Source organism: Phacochoerus africanus, chromosome 2 (genome assembly GCF_016906955.1).
Source record: "Phacochoerus africanus isolate WHEZ1 chromosome 2, ROS_Pafr_v1, whole genome shotgun sequence".
Classification (NCBI taxonomy): Eukaryota; Metazoa; Chordata; class Mammalia; order Artiodactyla; family Suidae; genus Phacochoerus; species Phacochoerus africanus.
The window spans coordinates 57,821,750-57,840,306 of record NC_062545.1 but is presented as its reverse complement, the minus strand read 5'-3'; the positions used below and the strand labels follow the sequence as shown (position 1 = coordinate 57,840,306).

The following is an 18,557-nucleotide window of genomic DNA, read 5'->3' as shown; positions in this document are numbered from 1 at the left end:
CAGCTCTGCTGACATGTTATATGGCCTTTTGCTTCAAGGACTTTGAAACCAGCATTGTTGATTTTTCCTCTTTCCTGTCAGCCTCTGTCCTGTTTCCGTCGTGTATTAGATTTGCTGTCTGGAGGATTTTAAATACAGTAGCTCCTGGTATGGAAGGCTTTTGGACTTTGCCCGTGGCCTGAACTATGGGTATATATTCTTGCTGAACATAAGTAAATACAATTTAGAGCAGAAGCAGAATTGCTTTGTTGTCAGCTGTGGGGAAGACGCCACGAGGCCCAAAATGCCGTAACCCCTGCTGTGCAAACAAGGCTTCTGCCTGGTGTGGAAACATCCGTGTCCCCAACAGCAGACCTCTGTGCTGTTTAGGCACCATCCAGGATCTGAGTGTCTGTTTGTTATCCAAAGGGTATAAAAGGGAAATCAAACATTCTTTCATATCATTATAAGCCCTGTGCAAACACAGCCCCTGGACAAAGCCCTTTCCTGGGCCTGTAACAAGGAACTGTTTGTCCTGACTGCCTGCCTTTAGCGGTCAGAGCAGGGCTGAGCCGAGTATGGTGTCATGTGCACCATTGCGATCTTGCTCTCCTGGGCCAGGCAGGATTTGACAGGTGACAGGGGACAGAGTTTACCCTATGGAATTCTATCGGAGCACCCACTGGGAGCCTTCAGCAAATGCCACATCTAGCAGGCTCAGAGCTATGGAGTAACCTGACTAAGCCATTGCAGCAGCGGAAAGACAAAAGATCGGGTTCCTAGGATTGCCTTTGTGCATGGGGATTAACTAGCCACAAATGCCAGGATCCAGACTCACGTCTGCCTATGTCTGATGCAACCGAAGGAAAAGCCTGAGCTCAGAATAAAATATCTTCCTCTCACTCCCCTGAACAATCCAGACATAACACTGCAGCTTCTGAATATTAATGAGGGCCTGATTTCTTCACCCAAAACTATTCTGATCAGTTAAATCCAGATCTGCCTCTGTCTGTTTTTCTGGTTACTTAAGTTCACTCAAGTCCACTTGTTCCGCCTTCTAAAGCTGTAATGTCCAGTACACGTGGCTGCTGAGCCCTAGAAACGAGGCTGGTCTGAATCATGATGCACCTCCATGGGTAAAACACCCCTTGGAATTTGAAATTTTGGGATCCCCCACAAGGTGAACTCTTGCAATCATTTTTATGTTAATTATATGTTGAAAATAGTTTGGTTCCGTTGGAGTCAATTAAATATGTTATTAAAATTCATTTCACCTGCTTCTTTTCACTTCTTTTGACGGTGCTACTAGAAGATGTAAAATCACACGCTCAGCTCACGTTGTTTGCATTGGACAGCGCTGGGCTGGCGCCTGAAGGAAGCTTAGGTTAATAGTGCCATCTGCTGGTCCATCTAAAGCAGACGCTAGTGTGACCAGGAGTTCAGCCGGCTGAGTTGGGAAATACTGTTAAGAAACATGCAACCTTCCTCTTCCAGAAGCTTCTGAACAGGATCAGAGCTGACACCTGAAATCTCTGCCTCATCAGCAGGGGTCTTGGAGAGGGCAGTGGCAGAATGCTGGAAAGTGCTGGCCTGCGTTCTCTACCTCATGGGTGCCGAGGAGGCCCAAGAGAACAGCAACTCTTTACCTAAGAAATATTTCAAACCACCACAGGGTTGTAAACAAGCATTTAAAGGAATATAAGGAGGACACAGAACTGTCCATGAAGAGACTGGTGTCCACTCTCTGGATGATGCTGACCTACTTTGATTTGTCAAGAGTTTGAAAGTAGGACTCTGATGACAGTAGTGTCTGCATCAGTTACCCGTTGCTATATAACAGTTCAACCTCAAAACTTTGTGGCTTCAGGGAGTTCCCGTCATGGTGCAGCAGAAACGAATCGACTAGGAACCATGAGGTTGCGGGTTCGATTCCTGGCCTCGCTCAGTGGCTTAAGGATCTGGCGTTGCCCTGAGCTGTGGGTAGGTCGCAGACACGGCTTGGATCCTGAGTTGCTGTGGCTGTGGCATAGGCTGTCAGCTGCAGCTCTGATTCAACTCCTAGCTTGGGAACCTCCATATGCCACAGGTGTGGCCCTAAAAAGCAAAAACAAACAAACAGACAAAAACAACTTTGTGGCTTCAAACCACAATAATCATTTAATATCTCTTACCATTTCTGTGGGTCAGGAATTCAGGAGTGGCCCATCTAGCACTTCTGGCTAAGTCAGATGTTGGCTGGAACCCTCAGTTTTTCTCCACATGGCCCTTTCCATGGGGCTGCTTGAGTGTCCTTGAGGCTTGGCAGCTGGTATTCTCCAGAGAATGCAGTCTAAGATGCCTAAGAGGAAACTGTGCAGCTTTTATGATGTGGCCTCAGAGGTTATACGCCATTACCCCCACTGCACTGGATTGGTCAAGAGGCAGGAATGTGCATCCTACCTCTTGACAGAGAAGGTCAACATCACGTTATACAAGAAAATGTCAGAAGGGCTGGCCATTGTATTTTCCAAATATCCAAAGTGCTTCACTCATGGATAGTACTGTGCAGCTAAAAAGCATGCCCCATTTTGCAGATGAGGAAACTGAGGCTCAGAGAATGAAAGTGACCAGCCTAACATCTCACATCTGGCAAGAAGCACTAAAGCCCAGTTCTAACTTCTAGACCACCCTGGTGTAACCTCTCCAGACTATCTCCCTATGTCTCCCCTATGCTGGTATTAACTGCAAATCACACTGGCTATTTCATCTTCCCTGCATCTCCAAGGTGTATGGTGCTCTCCTCAAATATCTTAGATGATTTCTCAGATGATGTCTCTCTGTATAAATCATCATTTTATTGAATTGAGGTTCAATGGAAGTAGGCTTCAACTAACTATATAGAGCCCTTTTTACAAAAGTGCTGTAGCCGTGACAATGTATATATTTGCCAATATTTTCCAGGCTGTTTGCTTCAAAGATCTCAGGCATGATATCCACATTATAATGTGTGTATTCACATTCTGTTTGATTATCTGAGTATTACAGTTTATTTATATTTGAAACAGGAACGAATAATCCCTGCTGGCTTCACTTTTTCATAGTACCTGGTCATCGTAAAAAAAAAAAAAAAAAGGAGGTTTTACCATTTTTTGACATTCCACCTGCCGGAACGAAAACTAAACCCCAGCTGCCATAATCGTGTTCTGCTGTTCTTGGTTTCAGGTCAAACTTCCGTTTCCTGTAGATCAAATCACAGACCTTCCAAGGAACGATTTCCAGATGATGATTAAGATGCACAAGCTAACCTCAGAGCAGTTAGAGTTCATTCACGACGTCCGCAGGCGCAGCAAGAACCGCATCGCAGCCCAGCGCTGCCGCAAGAGGAAGCTGGACTGTATTCAGAACTTAGAATGTGAAATCCGCAAACTGGTGAGTCCAGTTCCCCTGCCCTCTACTGTCAGCAACCTAGAGTCACCGGGGCTGCTGCAGAGTCCCAGTAGCGAAGGCCAGTGAGGGAGAGAGAAAAGCCACCGTTCAGGGAAATATGCATTGATTTTTAAACAAGTTTCTCAACAAAAATAATAGGTTTATATCTGTAATGTGTGTGTGTTTCTGTCTGTGTGATTGCATGTCAATATTTTATCTTGCAGCTATTTGTATAGAGAAGATGTTGTGGTTTTTTGTTTTGTTTTGTTTTGTTTTCCATTCAACATGTGCTAAAAGCTGACATTTACTGAGTGCCTGTGTGGACCAGATATTATTCCAAACTCTTTCTGTAGATGGTCCCCTATAATCCTCACATCAAACCTATGATTTAGGACTACTTTATCTCCATTTACAGAGGAGGAAACCTGAGTGCAGAGGGGTTAGGTAATTCCCCACGATGTGACAGAGCTTGAATGCAAACCCAATTGCCTGATTCCAGATCTTGTGTTACTGCCCTGCTTTCTCCTGCCCACCACAGGGGAGTGTAGGACTTCAGCCCACCGCCAGGGTTCGCTCAGCTATGTGATCTCCTGAAGGCCTTCTCAGTCCCAGGGCTCTGAATTCTGCAATTCTGCTTCAAAGTGGCTGTCACCCCTTCCCCATGCTGGAGAGTATTTTGTCTCAGGGAATAATCTCCCATCTCCCAAGCCTTTCCCTCACTCAGAGCTCTGCATTCCCTTCTCCTTGATAACCTTAAGCTTCAAGAGGTAAATCCAGGTGGTCTCTCACTCCTGACTATACCCTTGAAGGCAATCAATGCAACCTCATTCAGCTCAGCCTTTCTGCCAGCCAAATACTTGCAACACATCCCAGGTCCCATGACCGTTGTCAGGCCGAAGAAGAGGGAGGTCACATACTGTGGTCATGATCCAAGTTTGGGTCCTCAGACTATACGTGGCAGTCCTTTGCCTTATAGTAAGCCACTGTCCTGACAGAACAGACGAACAAGACAGGACATTTGAGAAGCCTGAGTAAATGTTATCTGTTAGCAATATAGTCCTGGACCTCATGGTCTTTTTTTTTCTATTTTAATCTAATTAACACCCATTCTGCAAGGACAATTCATCCATGTTCAGCAGCTGCCATCACCTACAAAATAAAGGCCAAGCTCCTTAGCAAGAGGCGTGATGTTCTCCTTGAGTCAGTCTGCCCTCCAGGATCACCTTGCACTCCCTTTCTCGAACTTGACCCCTAATAAAATCAAACTGAGTGCACTTCCCCTCAGCCACCATCTCCTGCTGTTTCTACCTCTGCGCTTATGCCTCTGCTGTTTCTCCTCTACCTTGGACAGTCCTCGACTGCTTTCTTCTCTGACTACATCCTTTGTTCTTTAAGAGTCAGATTACTGTTTTGGATTTCCCTGGTGGCCTAGTGGTTAAGAATTGCCACCGCTGTGGTTCCTGGCCCAGGAACTTCCACATGCCACGGGTGCAGCCAAATAATAATAATAATAATTACGAGTCAGGTTACCGTCACCTCTCCAGGGTCCCTTTCCTGAGTTCCTGGTGAGGCTGAGCTCTGTCCTCTGAGCCCTGATCTGACCTCTGGCTTCATACTTATCACATTAATCTCACATTATCAGAGTTCCCATCCTGGTGCAGTGGAAACAAATCTGACTAGAAACCATGAGGTTGCAGGTTCGATCCCTGGCCTTGCTCAGTGGGTTAAGGGTCCAGTGTTGCCGTGAGCTAGGGTGTAGGTCACAGATGCAGCTCGGATATGGTGTTGCTGTGGCTATGGCATAGGCTGGCAGCTGTAGCTCCTATTAGACCGCTAGTCTGGGAACCTCCATATGCCATGGGTTCAGCCCTAAAAAGCAAAAAAAAAAAAAAAAAAAAAGCAAACTTACTTTATCTATGCATGTGCCTGTCTCCTCAGCCCCGGCCCTGGACTGTAGATGCTTCATGATCAGGACAGTCTTGTTGATCTGTGAGTCCCCAGTGCAGGTCCATTGAAGCCTCTCAGGAAAAGTCTGTTGCCCTAAAATTTATTGGAAACTGTGACTAGGTCATGGGATTACAAATTCCTTCTCTCTTTCAAATTTTTCTTCACTGTTTTAACAACTGCAACAAAAATTTTTAATTTAAGCAACATGAAGAAGCAAGATATTGCTGTAGTTGAGTGTAGGTCTTCGAAACCCTCCTGGGCTTAGGTAGGGACCCAGGCAAGCCCTGAGCCTGATGGGTTTAAGGCATCAGGGCCCTAAGCACATGTCTGTGGTAATTCCAGCCCTGTGCTCTTTTTCAGGTGGGAGAATAACTCTAATGGTCTGTATTTGAGAAATGCCTGATTTTTTATAATTAGCATTCTCCTCTGTGTAATTTGTAATACTGAACAAATAGGAAAGTCTAAGCCACACACCAGGCAGACAGATAAAGCACTTTGCTAATATTGTTTAGTTGAAAAACCAAGAAGGCATCTCCTAGTTCTCCCCCTACATTTTTGGAAACCCCTCTAACAGCTTCGTTTCCCTGCTGAATGAGAGTGTCACGTGCTCATCACATGTACTCCCGTAACTTCGAGCATCATGCTCTTAACGGAGGCCTTGATTTATACTGCCTTTCCTGCCAAAAGCCAAAACACTGTCACATGCAGCATTTAATTTTCTTCCCCCTGCACAGTGGCCCAGGACGTTTTAGAGATCTGTGGTCTTGGAGCGGGTGGGTGACTGGGCCAAGATGAAGTGTCAGAATTAAGATTGGGATTCCCTTCTGGGGCTGGTGTTCCTCTCACTTTGCAGACTTCCAGGTCCAGGGAAAGAAGGTCCAGGTTGCACAGCCACAGCTGTAAGATTTCTTTTCCCCAGGAGCCCTTTTGATGTGTTTTAAACCGAACCCGCCTGCTCCGGGAGGCTGTGCCCACTCAGGGGCGGGATAGGATGGCCCCGCCCCGCGATCCGCCCTCCCCGCCTGGCCCCGCCTACTCACTCCCACCCGGACGCTGTCTCCCGCATGCCCCTCCGCTTTTGCAAACTTTCATAATGTATTTCTCTCGAGTTGCACTTGTACATCTGTTTATTTTTCATTTTTAAAACATGTTTCCTTGATAGATTTATAAATATTTTAGCAGGTGCCCTTTCCCCGTGTAAATCTCTGCCTCAGACACACATGCCCACACTGCCTGCCAGATTGCATTCGTGCTACAGCACGTGCAGCTCCCGTAGAGGAGAGCCCCTGGTTATGTGTCTGCTACTTTCTCTCCCTCCCCTTTCTAGTTCCTCTCCCAGCCTCTCCTCACCCCTCCTGCGTACCCTCGCCAAGGGTAAGGACTCACTTCACCCCTCTTCAGATGACCCGGTTCGCCGTCCATTTCACTGTGCGGACCTCACCTCACACAGTTACGGTATAACCTTCAACAGTCTTCCCTGTGGAGCTAAATTCATCTCTCTGATGGGGTCATGCATTTCAGTAACAGGAGAGCTTTTGTGGGTTTTCTCTAAAGAGAACATCTCAGAACCCTGGGCTAATTAATGCACTATGGCTCAGCCTCCTCACCTCTGTCCCTGCTTCCAGTGTCTAGAGAGAATCTGTTTGGGACAGTCCCCAGCCATCCCAAGAGTATCCGTTGTGTTCAGTCCATCAGCTACCAAGGCCAGAGAGCCTGATGATTTAGACTGAACCATATGAAACTGCCAGTGGTTGAGGGGGTTTTTTTGGGGGGGAGGGTGCAATTTTTTTTTTTCTTTTTCAGAGAAGTTTTAGGTTCACAGCAAAATTGAAGGGCAAATACAGCGTTCTCACATGCCCCCTACCTCTCTCTCTCTACACTCACAGCCTCCCCCAGTGATGCATTTCTTAGAACTGATGAGTCTGTACTGACACATCACCATCACTCATAGTCCACAGTTTCTCACTCTTTGTGTTCTGTGTTCTGTGGAATAATGTATGTGTATTCTGTGGAATAATGTTCTATGTATAATGACATGTACCCTACCCACCATGACAGTGTCATAAAGTACTTTCACTGCCCTGACAATCTTCTGTGCTTCCCCTACTCATCCCTCCTTCCCTCACCCCAACCCCTAGCAACCACTGATCTTTTTACTCTCTCCAGAGTTTTGCCTTTTTACAGAATGTCATATCAGTGCAATTGGTCAGGGGGTTTTTTTCCTTTCTTTCTTTTTTTTTTAAGGGCCGAACCTGTGGCATATGGAATTCCCAGGCTAGGGGTGGAACTGGAGCTGTAGCTGCTGGCCTACGCCACAGCCACAGCAATGCCAGTCTGAGCCACGTCTGTGACCTACAGCACAGCTCAGGGCAACTCCAGATCCTTAATCCACTAAGCAAGGCCAGGGATCGAACCTGCATCCTCATGGATACTAGTCAGATTCATTTCTGCTGAGCCATGACAGGAACTCCCGATCAGTTATTTTTGACCTTCAGGAATCTCATCCTAATTCATTTTTGGGAGTTTTGGGTTTGGGACTGAGAGTTTTCTAGTTGATCCTCTGCAAACTTCAAATTCCAGGAAACTGGATTCTTGATTCTTTGAAGTTTTCTGGTTGGTAGTGATCATGCTGGTCATTTGGCCAGGCCTAGAGAAAGATAAAAAGTTGCCACAAGGAAAGTATCACAGTCAGTGGCACATCTGGGTGGGCTATTCAAAACTTTTTTTTTTTTTTTTTTGGTCTTTCTTGTGCTGCACCTGCACCATATGGAGGTTTCCTCCAGGCTAGGGGTTGAATCAGAGCGTGGCCTACCCCACAGCTCATGGCAACACTGGATCCTTAACTTGCTGAGCAAGGCCAGGGATTGAACCTGCATCCTAATGGATACTGGTCACGTTCGTTAACCACTGAGCCACAACAGGAACTAACAGAGTGGGCTATTCAGATGGGAGACTTGGCAGAAATATGTGCCCAAGCCCCTGGATATATATGGATATAGATAGATAGATAGGTAGATATACACACACACATATTAAATTTCTAGATCCTGACCTAGTCATTCATGAGTTACATTCTAATGTAGGATGCAAAAACTGAAGTTGGAAGAGTTCCTGCTGTGGGACAGTGGGTTAAGAATCCTACTGCAGTGGCTGGAGTCGCTGGGAAGGCATGGGTTCCACCCGCGCCTGGCGCGGTGGGTTAAAGGATCCAGCATTGCCTCAGCTGCGGTCGGTGTAGGCCACAGGTGCGGCTAGGATTCAGTTCCCCTGGGAACTTCCATATGCCACAGGTGCAGCTATTAAAAAAAAAAAAAAAAAAAAGGCTTAGTTGGAAAACCCCCCAGAACCAAGGTTTTGGGTCCTCCAATTCAGACTGGATCAGACCTTGTCTTTTCCCTCTGTTGTCCAGGTGTGTGAGAAAGAGAAGCTGTTGTCCGAGAGGAATCAGCTGAAAGCGTGCATGGGGGAGCTGTTGGACAACTTCTCCTGCCTTTCCCAGGAAGTCTGCCGAGATATCCAGAGCCCCGAGCAGATCCAGGCCCTGCATCGGTACTGCCCTGTCCTCAGACCCGTGGGTCTCCCCGCAGCCTCCAGTATTAACCCCACGCCCTTGGGTGTGGAGCAGAACCTTGCCACTCCGCAGTGTGCGGTGGGGGAGAGCGCCCCCTGCTGCTTGGAGCAGGGCACAGCACCCCCCGGACCCCCCTGGGCAGCCGGCAACGTCTCAGAGAACTGTACTGCGCGGAGGCTGGAAGGCACCGACCCAGGAACCTTCTCAGAAAGAGGACCCCCTCTGGAACCCAGGAGCCAAACGGTGACCGTGGACTTCTGCCAGGAAATGACTGATAAATGTACAACGGATGAACAGCCCAGGAAAGATTACACCTAGTGACGGCCTGCCTCCCTGTTCTCGCCCCTCTCCCACCCAGGTGTCCTTTGGTCAGCCTGTGGTGCTGTTCGTCTGTCCTCTGGAAGAACCGAGAAGGAATTTGGTGCACACTACAGCCGTCTTAGCAGCAATACTGTTTCTAAGTTGTCTCTCCTCCCTTCAAGCAGGAGCGATGTATAGTTACCTTCACAATGGTGCTACCCCTTGCTCAGGCAAGGCTAGACGACAGTGATATAACACTGTCTGTGGGTTCATTTCAGTCTTAACAGGGATAGACTCTAACACCTCTAGGACCCAACCACGGATTTTTTTTCTCAGTGGCCCATGTCACAAACCCTATCTCAGGAATTTCTTCTGAATGTTCAATTTTTTTCATTGAAGACAGCTTCTATACACATCAAAGTTTTATAGCTAGACTGTACATATTATATATAATATATATATAAAATATATATCTCTCTCCATATGCAAAAGTCCTGCATGCCTCACTTTTCTCATCCTAAAACTGGAAACTTTGTTTCTCGTTTATAAACAGGTTCCAACATTCCTCTTCTTTTGTCTCTGATGCTAGAACAAGCTTGGTAACTGTTAACCTGGTCGTTTTTCTCTCTTCACCATTCACTTTCCATTTGTGCTTATTTATGGACAGAACTCAATGTTGGAAGCTTTCTTTGAGGTTTTCTTTCAGACCTTTTTTTTATTATTATTATTTGGTTTGGTTTGGGCACTGTCAGGTGGTGACAGTTGAGTATCGTGGGTTTGGTTTTTTTCTTGCAGATACTGTACAGTCAAGGTCAACTTTGCCACTTGCACTGAGTTTTGGGTCAAACCTATTTTCTTCAATGAAGTTGTCACTTCAGTATAACTCAAGTATACTGTATATTCTTTGCTTTTAGTTAAAAAGTAAAACAGTTTAGCTAATTAAAAAGCACTCAGGTGATAATTATGTAGGAAAAACAATCTTGCCAAATAATGAATTCATCCTAGGATGTAGACAATAATCTGCTTGAATATTTTTATATTTCACCTCCTCCCCACCTTGCCCTAAGCAAAGTTTAAATGCAGAGAGTTCAAAGTTGATGCTGGATGTTCAGATTCCTAAGTGGGGAAAGAGTTTGGACGTCTCACTCGAAAGTGCATCAAAACAGCAGGAATTGTGATTTTACACCAGAACTCGGCAGGCATTGGCTCCTAGATATCAAGTTAGAACTGTTTTCTCAGCCAGGGAGTAAGTCCCTTTCATTTCAACACTTCCCCAGGCCTCTGCTTGCTCTTGGAAGTGCAGGACAGTAGAAACTTCTCCTTCAAAGGACTTGGCTGACCAGCCACCCAACTTCAGAGCCCAGGACCTGCCTCCCGGACTCATGGGAGGGGGTTTGAGTCACAGCCCTGGGGGTCCTGCATGTTAAGTGGCAATCCTGGGGTTAATGCATCTGGCCCAGAGTAGGAGAGAGCAGGACAGACGCTAGAGGCACTAGACAGATGTGCATTAGTCTGAGGTCTGTCCCTGATGCAGGCAAAAGCATTTCTTTCTCCCTCCCTTCTCCAGATGCTTCAAGTTGAATTCTGAGGTTTTCTCACCGGTTTCTTGTCTGAGGGCAGATTTCATTCTGAGGCTTTGGACTTGATGAGGCCAGGAACCCTCCCTGCCCCCACCCTCACCACGCACACACCTACCCTCACCTGATAACAGTTTCCTTCCCTTGCTGCAAAACTGATTGGCTTGCAACCCACAGAGACTCTCCCTTGGCTCAGGGGGCTTGTTGGCCCCGGGCCACGTTTACAGGCAGGCACACGCCCGCCCCTGCAGCCTGCAGAGGAAGGATCAGCTCCCTCCCTCCTGGAACCCTCCAGCCTGGCTGTGGGTAAGAGTCTGGTTTGATGTGGGAATGGGGTGGTGGGCAGTGGGGACTAGATGGTTGATTTTGTTTCTTTATTTGTGCCATTGTTTTGGACGATATTAAAGCTGCATGTAAAAGGGGAAATTAGTATATGATGTAGGAGAAAAGTGAAATCATAGTAACGTATGTTTTAGTATTAACTTTTTTCTGTACAAATATTAGTGCTAAATGTTTAAATATGTATGAATGCCAGAAATGTGTTGGTTCATGCGGTAGGGTAAAAAGAAAAAAAAGAGACTTTTCTTTGAAAATAGTTCCGCTTTTAAAATCTGCCTCTGGGTTTTTGTTTTTTCTCGTGTGTGTGTGTGTGTGTGTGTGTGTGTGTGTGTGTGTGTGTGTGTGCACGCGTGTGCTTGTCTGAGAGGTTTTGCTACAGCTCTGTGTTGAAAGTACCATTTTTGTTGTGGCTGTTGGAATTTCTTGGCCTCAGAGAACAGTTCTGTTCTTCACCATGAGGTTTGCCTTTGGGGAGAATTGGTGAATCACGTGATCCATCACAGGTGTGTGTTCTGGTGGAGTCAGCCAACAGTATGTTTTTTTAACTCTCTTGTTGCCTTTTTAAAGTGACCTCCTCTTCTTTTCAAAAAGGAATGTCTCCTCCTGTCTCATAAGTAGGTCCAAACCAGCTCGTTGGCATGATTTACCCTGGTACCAACTCATGTGCAACTGGTAGTCTTGACCACATTCTGTCCCTGTCACCTTTCTGTTGTCCTGCCAGCCGGCTGCCGAGTGGGAAGGGGTCTCTGCTTCTCTCCTCCCTGACTCGGTCCTCTACCCACCAAGCCAACCCCTACCTCTCCTTTCTTCCTCTTCCCCGACCAAACTCCTGCCACTCCTACCTCCCCACTGGAGAATCTGTCTTTTGATTTCTTAGAGATTTTAACATTGTTGGGGTTTGGTTCAGTATCCACCAGGAACAGTGACTGGCTTTGTGCAATTGTTGGCGTGACATGTCTGTGTGCTTCCAGGTTGATTCAAAGGGAGGACTAGCTGGGAACCAGAATCCAAGTGGCCTCCAGTGGAGTTTTAAAAACCAGCCTATCTCCTTTCCCTGGGACCCCTTAGTGCAACCCGTGTATTTTATGAAAGAGAAAAGCAAGTTAACAGCAAGGGGTGGCATCTGCACAGTGTGGCAACATTTAGTTGTATCTTTAAGGGTCCATCCTTACAGATAGAAATGACTCTTCAGCCACAGAATGTTCAGGAGGTTTCCCTGTGACAGGTGGGTAGGGTCTCCAAGTGGCTGGGGCAGGCGTGGGCTATTGGAGTGAGGACAGTGGCGGTGGCCCTGTGGCTAGTTAATATCAGCCTGAAACTAGACTTCCCCTTGGATCTGCCTTTCTTCTACTTGTGTCTCCAGACAACCTTGCTTCATTCAGGTTGGTCAGGCTTGGGCAGGTGTGTGCTTTGCTATATGTGTCTGTCTCTCTGCGTTATCTGGGGGTGCCTTGAATAAAAGAACTTCGCTTCGCGACATACTGATTCTGGAACAAAAGCACTGCAAAAAACAAAAAAAGAGCTGGCAAAGTTACTAGGCCACCTTTTCCTTCTTTTCTGGGTTCCCTAACCATGACTCAGGCGTCAGAGGTGATGCTGCAGTAGGAAACGTTATTTTGTATAGTGTGCAAGTAAGTTATTAACTGTCTTTCTAAAGGTATGCTGCTTTTAAGATGCACTATGATTTTGGATTTAATCCTTGTGTCGCTTTCCCAAGGAAGTAAAATTTAAAAAAAAAAAAAAAAAAGAGGCTGGTGATTATTATGCCAATTGCCATTTCTCCTTGAAAAGGAGGGCAGGGACCAGTGACAGACTTGCATGAGGGGACTGCTAAAAGCCAAGTAGGCACACTGTAGAGTCCAGTGCTAATGTCCAGAGGTCTAAGCCTACACTTTCTTTTAATGCTTTATCAGTGCCAGTAAAGAAGAAGGAACAAAGGTGTGAAAATGATGCACCTTTGAAGAAACCACCAAGTCCTGCCCCTGCAAGCCGATCCATGTGCTATGTTGTTGAATAATCCTCTCAAAATGAGAAAAAGCCGGCAGATCTCTTTCAAATTGTTAGCTACCTAGTTCTCTACACTCTAGCCCATTTCAACTAGGAGCTGCTTAATAAATGACTTCAAACTGCTCCATTAGTGCTTTTACAGTTGTTGGAGGAGTTGCTGATTGAGAAGGGAGCAAGAATCAAGTTCTCTCCTCAATTCTCTATAAACAGGCTAGGAAACCTAATTTCTTTATAAAGGCTAAAACTGATCCACTGGATCAAGTTAGTCTTTCTTCCCCCAAATTGAGGATTGTTTCATAGGTTCAGTTTCTGGGGAGCCAGTCCACAGTGCAATGCCTGTGTGGAGTTGGTATTTGTGCAGGCAGCCTGTGTGCTTGGAGGCACTCTGTGTTCAAGCTGTGTGTGTTGAATACTGCCCGAGCCATCTCCTGACCCAAGCATCAAAAGACTGATGCTGTAGAATAGAATACATTTGTACACAAATAGTGTGTGCAAACAGTCTTTGTACATAGAAAAGACCTATTGTGGCAGATGGAGGATAAATTATTCAACTGACGGTGCAAAAACATTTCTTGCAAAGAAAAGTTAAGTGTATAGTATTTTCCTACACTCCATCCTGGGAGATAATATTTATATCAAATGAATATCAGTGCATTTTCATTGTACTATGAAAAAGATGCCGCCCTCTTGTGAAGAAAACCCACTTGGTTGCAGAGCCCACTTTTGTAGCTTTGATTTCCTGTCGTGACGTGGTGTGTGCGTTTCACTCTCAAGCGATGGACAAACAGCTCTGACTTTCCATTCCAGTGGATTGACCTCAGATAACACAGTGGCCTCTTTAGACGCAGAAGTGCACCCAGAGCATTCATTTCAGGTGGACTCACCTGCGGTGTCAAATGCTCCCCTGGGGACGGGAAAGAGTGAAGGGACTTGGACAGAGAGGGTTTCTCCTACAGTTTGATGCTAAGTCTTCTACCAAAACATATTTGGAGGCAGAGGGGGGACCTCCCCATGAGCCCTACCAATGCGTTTCGAACGTGTAAATGCTGGGAGGCCCGTTCACACGCTGATACAAAAGACCTGCCGCTTCTAGTAAGCAATCTGGAAAATCCCACATGCAATCGGGAGCTTCGGGCGCTGGTTAGACACAGTGAGCCCTTTTGAGGCAAGCACCACCTTTGCTTGGGAGGCCCAGAGGGGCCCATGAGAATTTGTTCCAGAACCAGTCTGATGCAAGTGCACCTCTAATTTATGCCTTACAAACTCCAGAGGCCATATTCAAAACAGGGTCTTCTCAGTGTATGCAAGGGGCTGCAGCCCCTCTCCTATTCCTCCCCAGGTCGAACAATACGGACAGTTTTCACACATATCTACCTGTATAACCCTCTGTACCTCTCATAACTGGTCAACGACTGTAACAGGTTACATCAGGTGTTTTTCTACATACTTTTTACACAGATTCTATGCGATTAATGTAACTTAATTCAATGCATCATTTTATTGTACTAGTTCTTAGGCTTGTCTTTTTATTTTCTAAGTGATTGTGGTTTTTCTTGTGGTTTTTCTTGTAAAAATGAAATGGCTGTTGATGCTTATTCTCTGTAACTAAGAATTTTTACCTTTTTGGGGGAAAAAGTATTGCTATGAACTAATGAATTGAAATTTCATTTACTCATTGTAAATACACTATTGTGCAAAAAAAAAAATTCACTCAATTGAATTGCTAGCGTTAACTGAATTTTGTCTAGACACCATTTCTTTTGATGAAATAAAGACATATCATTACGCGTTGTAAACTGATTTTCTCTGCCTCTGATCCCTGTGTTAGAGATTACGGAGCTAGAGGCCTTAGGAACCCCTTCCTCCCAGAGAAGCCATGTCTCTTCTCTTGTTTGCCCCTCTCTCTGCTACCTGATTCATCTGATTAGGAATCTTTAAAAAATGGGCTCATGCTCAGAGTCCCCATCGTGGCGCAGTGGTTAATGAATCCGACTAGGAACCATGAGGTTGTGGGTTCGATCCCTGACCTTGCTCAGCGGGTTAATGATCTGGCGTTACCGTGAGCTGTGATGTAGGTTGCAGACGCGGCTCAGATCCTGAGTTGCTGTGGCTCTGGCGTAGGCCCGTGGCTACAGTTCCAATTGGACCCCTAGCCTGGGAATCTCCATATGCCCTGAGAGTGGCCCAAGAAAATGGCAAAAAGACAAAAAAAAAAAAAGGGCTCATGCTAATGTGAATCCTCAACTCCTATTTTTAAAAATCCCTAGTGCCTATGAGAGGAGACAAAAAGCATTAAACCCAATTTCTTGGGGTTTTTTGTTTTGTTTTTTGGGGTTTTTTGTCTTTTTAGGGCATATGGATGTTCCCAGGCTAGGGGTTGAATCAGAGCAGCTGCTGGCCTACGCCACAGCCACAGCCACATGGGATGCGAGCCGCATCTGTGACTTACACCACAGCTCATGGCAATGCCGGATCCTTAACCCACTGGGCAAGGCCAAGGATCAAACCAGAATCCTCATGGATACTTGTCAGGTTCACTACCGCTGAGCCACGACAGGAACTCCCAGGATATTGTTTCTTACAAGGGCATGTGAATTTACAATTATCTCAAAATAATAGGTGTAATGGAAGACAAAAAAAAACAAAATAAAAGTAAATGGGGAAAAGAGAACACCAATACCGAGAGACAATGAATTACAGGACAGAGCTGAGAATTGTGGTGAAGGACTAAATACAGCTAAGCCAGAAAAGGGTAGTTGACCATGTGAGTCTTGGATTTTGATGTAAAGGGAAAACGAGATGATGAAGGTGGGTAGGCCAGATGGCCTGAGTACTCTGGACTCAGGAGCCTTCTGGCCAAGCTGGCAGGGAGCCTGTAAAGGAATTCACATGAGGCTGGGAGGTGCAATGCTGCCAGGATCTGAGCTTCCAGAAGTGCATGGCTTCACCCCACCCAGCAGGTGGAAAAACAAACCACCAGCTGCTGAATTCCACTCCTTCCCCAAGCTCTCCATTGAGGTGAGGGCTTCAGGGAGCATATGATGGGCTTAGCAAAGGTACACTTTTGTGAAATCATCTCCATCCCAACATCTTAAGTGTCAGAAGTAAAATATAGTCCCTTTGCCTAAAGACTTGAAGTTATTCAATCTACTCTGGGGAAACAGGTGGGGTCATGGTCCCAAGGTTTTCTGTAGGAAAACCCCTGCTCATTTAGAACCGATGGTCACTTGTACCTTCAACCTGACTTTTGGGCTTGTGGCAGGAATGACAGTTGTGGTCCGATTTAGATAAGGCCTCTGTGTCCCGTGGAAGGAAGCATTCAAATACTCCACCACCATCCACCCTCACCCGCCCCCCAGCCCCAAATGGGTGGCAGCCATTTCCTTCCTACTTTGAATGTGCACCATTGGAGTGATGCGTGTCTACTTCTAGAACCCAGTGAGGATTCCCAGGCTGTCTGTTCCCTGCCAGCAGGTCTGTGGTATGTTGTTTGGAAAGAATTGAGCTGTTTGGGCCCAGAAAGATGGAGAAGCTGGGATCCCACATCCCACTATGTAGGTGTCATTTGATTCAAGAGCAGGATGCCTTCTGTCACTACATCCACCCCTGACTCCCACAGATGCCGACATCTATGTGCTACTGGCTGCCTAGGCAACAAGAAAGAGGTTCTGGTTCTCCATGGCCAGTTCTTACTCTCTCCGCTTGAAGACACGTGCGCCCCCTAAGGCAGTGATCCGCTTCCTAAAGCTATGGATGGAAACCTCCAGAGACACACCAGCCTTTACTCGAAGCATTACATTTTACACTGTGTCCTTTTAACTTTTTTTTTTTAAACCTCTGTTCGTGCTGTACAGGTGATGACCATCTAAAGGCTTTTGAGAGTGGAGGAAATTTAAATTAAAAAAAAAAAAAGATGTTAGGGAGGTGGGAACACTGCCATACCAGCTTCTGAAAGAGACTCTCAAAATAAATCTGCTGAGGCGTTCCCACTTTTGCACAACAGGATTGGTGGCATCTTGGGAACGCGGGATGCAGGTTTGATCCCTGGGCCGGCACAGTGGGTAAAGGATCCAGCATTGCCACAGCTTCAGCTTGGCTCACAACTACAGTTCAGTTCTGATCCCTGGACTCCATATGCTGTAGGGAGGCCAAAAATGGGAAATAAACAAATAAATAAATCCCTTTTGACAAGATAGGATGGGACACCAGTGAATAGGGAATAGACTACATATATTCACTCAGCTAATACTGGGCTACTTACTGGGCACCTAAGACTTGAAATGTACAACCCTTGCGGTTCTCTGCTGGCTCAAAGGGTTAAGGATCTGGCATTGTCATTGCTATGGCTCGAGTTTGATCCCCGGCCCAGGAACTTCAGCATGCCATAGGCAAACTATATATATATATATTTTTTGTCTTTTTTGTTGTTGTAGTTGTTGTTATTGTTGTTGTTGTTGCTATTTCTTGGGCCACTCCCACGGCACATGGAGGTTCCCAGGCTAGGGGTTGAATCGGAGCTGTAGCCACCGGCCTAGGCCAGAGCCACAGCAATGCGGGATCCGAGCCGCGTCTGCAACCTACACCACAGCTCACGGCAACGCCGGATCGTTAACCCACTGAGCAAGGGCAGGGACCGAACCCGCAACCTCATGGTTCCTAGTCGGATTCGTTAACCACTGCGCCACGACGGGAACTCCTTAAACTATATTTTTAAAATAAAATAAAACTCACAGCCCTTATCCTTAAAGCTTTCACAGGCTAGTCATGCGGACAAATGTAAAGATAAATCATTGTCCAGGGGCTGCTGGTGTTTATGGACGAGAGCGAACAGGGCTTCTTAGAAGGAGCAGGGGCCTTGGAGCAGTTAGATCTGGGTTTGAATACTAGCTGTAAAACAGGCATTGCAGTTCAGCTGGAATCTAGCAGGAGGGTAAGTTACTTGATCGCTTTGAGCCTTCTCTGATCTATAAACTGGGGACAAACGACAGCTTTACGCAGTTGTATGGGGTAGTGATGACATGTCCTAGACACCTGGAATGTGGATGCCCCTTAAAATAGCACCCATGTGGACTTGGCCCCAGTGTCATCTTCATCCATCTGCTCTTCACTGCCTCTTTTTTCTTTCTTTTTTGGCTGCCCCAAAAGCATACAAAGTTCCTGGGCCAGGAATCAGATCTGAGCCACAGTTGCGGCAACACCAGATCCTTTAACCCACTGTGCTGGGCCGTGGGATTGAACCTGCATCCTGGAGCAGGAATTCCTTCACTGGCTCTTCTACCACCTCACTGTGGAAAAGATCACACACCTCTTCATGTCTCCACACCTCACTTCTTCCTCTGCAAACTGTGGGAATAGAGAAGACTCAGGAGCCACTTGGGCTAGAGGCATAGACCACCCCAGCCAGTGCTGGGCTTCCTTCTGCAACATCCCAG

At 46.3% G+C, this 18,557-nt stretch overlaps 1 protein-coding gene across 5 annotated transcripts in view; it reads left to right on the top strand.

Annotated features, from left to right (window-relative positions):
• The window catches only part of BACH2 (BTB domain and CNC homolog 2), a 383,728-nt gene extending 368,803 nt beyond the window's left edge, over nucleotides 1–14,925 (top strand). For all 5 annotated transcript variants that reach the window (XM_047761189.1, XM_047761197.1, XM_047761205.1 and 2 more), the window contains 2 exons: nucleotides 3,181–3,387; nucleotides 8,741–14,925. In XM_047761189.1, coding sequence (XP_047617145.1) covers nucleotides 3,181–3,387; nucleotides 8,741–9,220 — 687 coding nt within the window. In that variant the 3' untranslated portion in view covers nucleotides 9,221–14,925. The remainder of the gene's footprint in view (nucleotides 1–3,180; nucleotides 3,388–8,740) is intronic.
• The last annotated feature ends 3,632 nt before the right edge of the window (nucleotides 14,926–18,557 follow it).